Source organism: Salvia miltiorrhiza, chromosome 2 (assembly GCF_028751815.1).
Source record: "Salvia miltiorrhiza cultivar Shanhuang (shh) chromosome 2, IMPLAD_Smil_shh, whole genome shotgun sequence".
Classification (NCBI taxonomy): domain Eukaryota; kingdom Viridiplantae; phylum Streptophyta; class Magnoliopsida; order Lamiales; family Lamiaceae; genus Salvia; species Salvia miltiorrhiza.
The window spans coordinates 42781048-42790274 of record NC_080388.1 but is presented as its reverse complement, the minus strand read 5'-3'; the positions used below and the strand labels follow the sequence as shown (position 1 = coordinate 42790274).

The 9227-nt window shown below is 36.5% G+C and overlaps 1 protein-coding gene across 2 annotated transcripts; it reads right to left on the bottom strand.

Annotated features, from left to right (window-relative positions):
• Window positions 1-1163: 1163 nt before the first annotated feature.
• On the bottom strand, window positions 1164-5777 carry LOC131013550 (integrin-linked protein kinase 1-like). Of its 2 annotated transcripts, none has more exons than XM_057941669.1 (12): window positions 4854-5777; window positions 3849-3923; window positions 3658-3753; window positions 3401-3483; window positions 3205-3325; window positions 2922-3001; window positions 2697-2759; window positions 2453-2571; window positions 2259-2344; window positions 1917-2038; window positions 1581-1692; window positions 1164-1506 (listed from the first exon to the last, which is right to left on the bottom strand). In XM_057941669.1, the coding sequence occupies exons 1-12, from the start codon at window positions 5184-5186 to the stop codon at window positions 1483-1485; spliced, it is 1314 nt and encodes a 437-aa protein (XP_057797652.1). In that variant the 5' UTR covers window positions 5187-5777; the 3' UTR covers window positions 1164-1482. The 2 variants fall into 2 exon arrangements, with proteins under 2 accessions (XP_057797652.1, XP_057797651.1); XM_057941668.1 differs by having other exon boundaries at window positions 1164-1486.
• Between the last annotated feature and the right edge of the window lie 3450 nt (window positions 5778-9227).

The following is a 9227-nucleotide window of genomic DNA, read 5'->3' as shown; positions in this document are numbered from 1 at the left end:
TTGCACAACATGATAATCGAAGATGGAAAAGAATATGCGACCCAATGGGAAGACGAAGGGAACAACGAGGCATCGAGTAACACTTCTCAACCTTAGACGAATAGCAGATTTCCGTCGGAATTTCGTGCCTATTTGGCTCGGGACTTCACCCTTTGGGATAAACGAATGCATACCCGCCTTCAAGACTATTTAATCGAGCATATAATCGCATGATTTGGTCTAATAATATAATTTCTATAAATTATTGTAATATCTATGATGCACGGATTCTTCAAAAATTAGCACGTACGGTGAATCGGATTCTTTTAGGGTGCGATTCTCTCGGATTCTCGTCAGATTGCACCCGCTTCGCCACGTGGCGTATCTTTTAAAATAATTTATAAAAATAAACCGAATTCGCAAATTCTATAGGCGAAATCACGTATCTCGTGCACGAAAGGCCTACACAAGGTTATTTTGATAATTTTATTTTCAGTTATGCCTTATATATTGGACTAATAATATTTGAATTGTTATATTGTTGCTCAATTAACTTATATAATTGAAAATGCTTAACTTTTGGGTAAAATAAAATATAAATTACATATAATTAATTTAAGAAAATTTAAATTGTATATATTTTATAAGCATTATATATCATAAAATTTTAATAACGAGATGTATCTTTGCTGAATCGCACCCTATAATTTTTAAAAACCCGTATCCCCGTACTCGTATCGTATCGTATCGCCCCCGCATCCGCACCTCCGTACCTATGCAACATAGTGTAATATTTTTTAATTGTTGTACTTTTTTTTTAATTAATATAAGCTTTATATTTAAATTTAATGATTTTTTTGTTAAATTCAATGTTTAATTTAATCTAAAAATGCATTTAAGTTAAAGAGAAAATAAAGTAGGTTATGTTGAGAATGTTAAATGTGTTGAGAATTAAAAATTCGCGTGAACAATCACAAACAAGTCAATAATTTTGATGAACAAGTATTTTGGTTTGGATTATTTTGATGAATAAGTCAATAAAATTAAATACCCCACAAAATTTATTATTTTGTTCATTTATTTTCATTTCCCACAAAATATAAAATTCTCATCCTATATACATATATATGTATAGAAGGAATCACGTTAAAGATCAGATCAACCCTTCAATCTTGTAAGACATGTTTCGTCAGAGAGAGGGTAAATTTATGTATACATGGACAATATTCTTGTAACATCACATTTACCACTAATTTAAAAAGAATCACATGAAAGCTGAGATCAACTCATTCTAACGTCTTTCTCTAATACAACGTGGGCACTTACAATAAACAGCAGAGTATTCACTTTCACTATAAGCAACAACAACATGAGTTTATCTTCAAACATCAAATTCAACTGCATATCAAACGCTGCTGCAGTTTCACGACGACCGAGTCGAATGCGTTCGGCTCGAACCGTCTCTCATCCAATCTGAACTCTGGAAGCATTTCAATGGCCTCATCACCTGTGTATTAAATCCAACAACTTTACACTCAACATCAGAAAAAACAACACGACCAGCGACCAGAACTGGAAAACGAGGAAAGCAGGGGAATTACCTTCCATCTCCTTCTGTGGCCAAATCTGTTGTAGATGGCATCCAGTCGGGGAATGATTTGCTTAAACGTCGGTCTATCAGCTGGATTGTCGCTCCAGCATTCCTCGATCAAACTGTAAAGGGGTCAAAAGAGGAACCAAAAACTCCTCATCAATGTCGTATAGCAAGCAATAACTCCAAACGACCTTTCTATCAGGTCGTATCTTTGAAATCATGGTTTCACATTCTCAAAAAGCATTTCACACGAACAACAAAACATGATCAGATGCCGTGGAAAGAAATATGCAATGATCTGCAAAACAAGGTGAAGTTTATAGTATATGAAGAAAGAACTTACTGTTTCAATCCGTGGCCATAAAACTTGGATGAGGCTTTGAAAGGAGGGCGTTCTTTTTCGCAATAATATTTGGGAACTTCGTGGTCTTGCTTTGAACAGAATGGCGGATTTCCTTCAATCATCTACATTTAGTGATCGATATATCAAAGTCTACTAGTGAAAAACGAAGTCAGTCGAAAGAAGTATATCTTAACATAGTATCATCAACTAGAATGATACATAGTTCAAATTCAACGTGGTTTAGCGATTCGGCTGAAAAATATATACTTCAGCTTGAACGATATATTGTTATTTATCAAGCAAAAATATAACACTACTTATCTGAAGCATTACGGCCATTACCTCTTGTAAAATTAATGCAAACGAGAATACATCTACTTTCGTGTCATACTCTTCATTTCTGAAGACCTCTGGAGCTACATAACGACCTGTCAATGAACATACGATTATTCTAAGCAACCGATCATTGGTTTGAACGAATATTTACATTCGTCTCCTAGTACCACGCGTAGCAGTAATTTGAGATGAAAACTCACAAGAAGAATCGTGACAAGAAAGAGGTGCGTCTTCTTTGATTCTGTTGGCAAGTTTAAGAAGCTTGCTAACTCCAAAGTCGGCAACCTTTAGGTGCCCAGAGTCGTCCAACAAGATGTTCCTGTTATCGTGCTCGAACATATGAGCAAATGCTATGAGAAACTGATGGAACAGAACGAAAAACTTTTTGCAGTTGTACAGCATAATACTATTAATACATAAAGTGGGTGGAAACTACAAACTTACGAAGGTTCAAGGTCACGGTGAACAATTGCTCCGGATTTATTTTCATGTAGATAGTTCATTCCCCTGCAGACCAAATAAAATCGCAAGATGACTTTGCACGTCTTTAAATCAGTTTTTAGCGTAATTAACTTTCTGTTTGACTACATTTTCCACATCCCACCTAACTCCGTTTGGACAAAAGAAATGGTGGAACAGATAAATTGTGTTCGTATAAATATGACGAACCTGGCAATATCCATTGCAAATCTGAGAGCCGTTGCAGGTTTAAGCGAACCTTTTTTCTTCAGATATTCGTGGAGGTCACCCTGCGAGTTCATGGAGTGTACAATAGATTAACACAAGAATTTCGACATGCATAAGACAGAAAAATAGCGAAGCTTGCATTCATGTAAGACAACAGTAAAAGTGCATACTCCCAAAAAGCTAAGAAAATAAAATGAAAATGGTCTGAATGATGTTAAAGCTATAATGAAAAAACTCCCCAAAACTATGCTACTTCAGTAAATACCTTAGGTAAGTATTCTGTCACAATCATCATCGGACTACTCTGTGTTACAGCGCCAAGAAATTGTACAACATTCGGATGTCTGATTTTCTGAAGCAATGCAAGCTCATCCCTAAAAGCCGTGCTGCAAAACGCACAGGAATCAGACAACAGTAAGTGTCAAAACCTAAAAGCATTATCAAATATTTGAGGAACTCACACTTTGTCCTCATCAGCAATTCCTTCCCAAAAAGTTTTCACTGCAACTTTTGTTCCACGCCATAAAGCTATTCTATAGGTTCCCTGCCATGAAGTTTTCGATCATGAGGAAAACGTGAATGACTCGGATAAGAAAGAGAAATATATTGTGGTGAGAGTAGATGAAATACGAGGCCAGACTACTAGTTATTTAGTACTCCGTACTATATAGTATAAAGTCAAATGATAATGATCCGAAAAAAGTAGTTAAATAAATACCTTTGTTATTTGAACACTGCCATTGAAATCAAGTTCACTGGGATCAATCTCATATTCGGGCACCTCACGAGCATTTTCAACATGCATGGGAGCCATCTAAGGGGGGAAAAGCACGGCACATTAAACCCTAACCAAAGTAAGAGAAATATGACATAATTTTTTTTGTAATGTGGTGTGCATAAACGACTTACAAGATCCTTCGCACCATGCTTCTCCAATAGTTTGATTACACCATGATTTTTATAATGTATGGCATCTGCGAGCGGCTAAGAAAGAAAAGCACCTCAGATAGCAGAATCAGCAAAGAGTAGAAACAGACGCATTACATTCGTCTTTGGGCCTTTAAATCAGCACCAAGATCCTACTACACAATAAATGAAATAACTAGAAAAGACACTCATACCAATGATTTAGTAAGTTGAATTTGATATCAGCCTTCCAAATTAAAAGTTGTATACTGCAATATAACTCATTTTATCCGTAGCGATCATCTCAAAATCTATTATAACAATCCCTATTAGCATCCAATGTTTCATCGCATAAAATACAGAATGATGCATAGGCAGCAGCCTCTAAGATCGGTTTCATGCTCAAAAAGCTCGCAAATTTGACACAATCAAGAATATGTAAATCGATGCACAGAGTAGAGCAGCATTCCTAATGTATAGAAACTAACCACATAGAATGAATTCAACTTCTTTCACTATCATTCTTTTCTTCCAAATAGTAAAGACTATGTGTGTGTGCGTGCAAGAAAGAGATATAGGGAGAGTTCATTGCACACACCATCATCGCCACACCATCCATTTACTCTCTCTCTCTCACTCCACACACACACACACACATTGCAGCAAGGCAGCATGAAAGCAATCATCAGCACATCATCCATCTCTCTCTCTCTCTCTTCATACACACACATCACACGGCAAGGCAGCATGAAAGAAATCATCACTACACCACCCATCTCTCTCTCTTTCTCTCTCCGCACATACACATACATTGCACACCAAGGCAGCATGAAAACAATCATCACTACACCATCCATTTTGATCCATTCAGGCTCACAAGCCCATAGAGAAATGGCAAACAAGAACACAAACACAACACAGCTTAACTTCACACATGTGCATAAATCCACATCAAGAACTACCACATAAACTTAAAACATGCTTTGACTCTCGAGATTCAGTTTATACCATGCTTCCCCACCGATCACACGAATCCGCCTTAGCCCCATTTTCAAGTAGCAGCTGAGCAACATCATCGTAGCCCTGGCAAGCAGCAACATGAAGTGCAGTCCGGTGATCAATATCGCGGAAATTAACATCCACGCCGGACTCCAAGAGCTCCTTAATGCCATCCAAATCGCCCCCATTCACTAAATACATAAGCTTCAACCCTGGATCAATGTCAATCACATCATTCTCTTCCTGCTCCTCCAGATCATCAAGCTCCTCGTACTCCTTCTCCGGAGCCATCGACGATTGCTTCCACAGAGTGAACTTCGCGGGGGTTGTTTCAGACTCCATTGCAAAACTTAATCCAACTCTCACAAGATTTGAAGAAATTCTAAATTGAATATCTTATGCAAGAATTCTGTAAGCAACCTCTGCAAATCACGATTCAAGAACTCATGGCTGCAAGAGATCACGTGTTTTTTCGACTTTACACGACAAGCTTATGAATTTTCAAAATGGAACCCACGTCTACAGCTAACAAGAATGAAAAAGAAATAGAAGTTCAAAACCCCCAAATTACGTAAAAGAATCAGACTTTATAGCCTAAAATCAAATAAGCAAAAATCAACCACAACCTATTTAAACGCTCAACACTTTTTTGAGAGAGCTCAAAAGATGAAAATCGCGTGAAACCCACGAGCTCTAAAAACTTATGCAGCAAACGAAACTTCGCCAGGAAAAGGGGGAAAAAGCTTTGCAAGAACTCAACACGGAGAAGAAATGTGCATTTCTCTCTCTATATATATAGACACACGCTCTACTGTGTGCAGAAGACAGCGGGGAGATAGTTGGCTGAACAGGTAAAAGGGGTTGACAACTGACAAGTTTGAACTGGGAGAGGCGAGTGGCTTCACGCGCTGGGAAAAGCGTGTGAAACGGTTAAGAACATTTTTGAACCAGTGGAAAAACGTTTGTTTAATGATAGCAACTACCAAAGTCTAGTTGGCAACTTGCATCAATATTTATTTTAAATTCAAGTAGGAGTATTTCACAAATTTCATGCGATTGAAAAAACAAAATGTGAACGGATAATAGGTCGGCTTGTTCATATTTACACTTGTTACAAATTAACGTGTTTCTTTCCATCAAAATACATACCAAGGGAATGGATAATTTTACTCTTTTATCTTTAGTTACTAGTGTTATTATATGAAATTTTGAAAATGTAAATATTGGTAATTGATAACAAAGGTACAATGAAAAATTATAACATTAAAATTTAAAATGGAATAAATATTTAAAATAAAATTTATTTTCAATTAGATCATTTGCTTAAAAATGAAGAAAGTAGACTCGTTCAATTTGATTCCGACATATGAAATTGGGTTCGCAAGCAATTGGAAAATAGTTGATGTGGGATAGGCCTAAAACCTCCCTAAAAGGCGGCTCGATTGATATATGGATAGGGTCCACAGCTTATATTAAGTGTACATATGATGTTTTATTTCATTTGGGATGTCGTCATTTTCCCAATAAAACAATCTCGTGAAAATATAAACTATGTGGAGCTATATTTTCAAAGTGTGTTGAGATTTTCTAGATACTTTATCTTATTCTACTTTCATCAAGAATAGATTAACATTAAGTTTTGGAGTTTACGATTTTGTCATCTTTGATGATAAACATTCTTTTATTTCATATGTGGATTAGAACCATACAGTCACCCAAAACCGAATAACGTGTGATAGAGCACAACATTATTTCTCTCAAAAACTATTCAATAGTGGAGTTCTAATTACAAAAGTTTATTAAATTTTGTATTAATTACAATAGCGGAGTTTTAAAAATGAGGCCCAAGGGCAAGAGCTATCCGAAAAAGTTCGATTTTGAAAACCTACAAGAAAAGCGGCTCGATTAAGTGAAGTCGTCATTTTACCAACAAATTAAATGATAATGATAATGATGATAGTTTGGAGCATATGTATAAACTATATGGAGCTTTATTTTCAAATTGTGTCGAAAACTATTAAATATATAGTTTATCTTTTTTTTAAGGGAAATATATAGTTTATCTTAATTTACTTTCATCTAGAATAAACAATTGGGTTTTTAACTTACGATTTCGTCCCCTTTGATGATAAATGTTCTTTTATTTCTAAATCATTTGGATTTTGGATTATATACCGTCACCAAACCAAAAGACGTGCCATAGAGCATTGCATACATTATTTATTTTTCGGAAAGAGTTCAACAGTGGAGTTCTTATTACAAAAGTGTATTAAATTATAATAATATTTCTGTGGGCCATTCACTTTTTTGTTGGAGTATCATTATCATGGATGAAAATATATTTTAAATTGTTTTTGTTACCTTTGAACTATCGATTTCTTTATCAATTGTATTTTGTATCCATTTTTCAGCTTCGAAAAATTAATGTTGTTCACTAGATTGCCATATATAGTGTATTAAAAAAAAATAGAAAAATTTGACATGAATGACATGTCATTAAAAATTATTGAAAAATAAAAACGGTTATTGACGTGATATTTTCAATAATTTATAATATAATCAAGTAAAAAAATAATTTATAATATAATTGATAGTGCGAAAATAATTTAAGGTTTAAATTGAACATTTACCCCATTTTAAATAGGGATCTATAACCATTTCCCATTTGTTTCAGGCCCATTTTATCCTTAATGGAGACTGATAATGCTTAATCCATCTCCCATTATTAATGAATTCAATATAAAAAAGAATAACATTGAACCATATTGAATTGATAAAATATCAATTTATCTTCTAGCATTTGATTTTTTTTTTTTGAGAAGGCGAAGATAATTTATTGATCACATGAACATAGAATATGGAAATGACCCACCACAAACTCTGGAGGTTCATTCCAAACATGAAGTGAAGTAATATCTCGCGCCGCTTTTGCTAAATCATGAGCAATAGCATTGAACTCTCTCTTAATATGTCGAATACAAAAACCTGGAAGCATCGCCAAAAGATCACGACAACGTTGGGCAATGACACCAACCTCCGCGATATTCCTCTCCTTAGACCAAATAGCAGCACACGCCTCCTTACAATCCGACTCCAACTGACCCCTCTCAAAACCTAAATCTTTCAACCAAGATAAAGCTTCTTTTATACCGATGAGCTCTCCTTCTTTCACACTGCAGCAGCCAGGAAGCTTTAGTGACTTACCCCTGAGAAAATCTCCCTCATGATTGCGGAGAACGATTCCAATTCCCATCGACTGTTCGGAGTTGAAGAAAGCAGCATCAACACAACATTTGATAGATCCCTCAGGGAAGTTATGCCATGCAAGGCAGTTCGTCGAAGGTGCTGGATTCGAACGCTGAGTAGCAGATTTCTGTCGAGCAAAGAGCCAATCATCTCGACACCTAACATCTGTAATCACCGAATGGCGAGGAGAAGGAAATTTATTTTGCCAAACCACCACATTTCGGTCTTTCCATATCTGCCACAACACCATGCAAATTGTGGTTCGAGTTTCCCCCGTCAGTTCATCAATAATACGGAAGAGGGCTTGATAAAAGGACTCACTACCTTCGGCAATCAAGTTGATGGTAGCAGACAACTGACTTTCTCTCCAGCATGCTTCAGCGAAAGGACAATGAAAAAAGGTATGCCAAAGATTCTCATACCCTCCTCTACACGTAGCACACTCGCCTCCGACGTTCATCCCACGAGATAACAAATTTTTCTTCGTCGGGAGATTATTCCGGGCTGCTCTCCATAGAAAATGCTGAACTTTAGGCGGCACAACAATTTTCCACAGCTTACGCCAATCTCCCTCAACCCTATGTAAGTTATCCAACGTGAGAGAGCTAGCAAGCTTATAGGCAGATTTAACCAAATAACGCCCATTATCGTTGTAGTGCCAGATCAACTTATCATCTCCCGAGTTTGGCACCAAAGAAATACTAAGAATTCCAGCCGCTTCCTCCTCTCCCACAATGGAACGAATATAGTCAACATCCCAGCGAGATGATTCAGGTAAAAGCAAATCCTTCACCTTCATACCAGTTAACTCTGAAGGACAAGTTAAACCAATCTTGAAATTAGCTTTATTGTGAAGCCATGGATCATTAAAAACATGCACTTTAGATCCATCACCAATCCTCCACCGCACACCCCTTCTAACAAGGTCTTGAGCAGTACAAATACTTCTCCAAGCGAAACTCGGGCAATGTCCCACAGTAGCATGAAGGAAATCTGAATTCGGGAAATATTTTGCTTTTAAGACGCGGCAAACAAGAGCATCAGGTTCATCGAGTAATCTCCAGCCTGTCTTTCCCAACATCGCAATGTTGAGCAATTGTAAGCTACGAAAATCCATACCGCCTAAAGCTTTATCAA

What these genes read in the sequence shown, in the direction of transcription:
- LOC131013550 (XM_057941668.1), bottom strand. Translation starts at nt 5,186, where the DNA reads ATGGAGTCTGAAACAACCCCCGCGAAGTTCACTCTGTGGAAGCAATCG. An exon ending in ATTGCTGATGAGGACAAAGT is followed by an intron (nt 3,326 to 3,400) that starts GTGAGTTCCTCA and finishes TGCGTTTTGCAG; the next exon opens with CACGGCTTTTAGGGATGAGC. An exon ending in TTGCATTAATTTTACAAGAG is followed by an intron (nt 2,039 to 2,258) that starts GTAATGGCCGTA and finishes CACTAAATGTAG; the next exon opens with ATGATTGAAGGAAATCCGCC.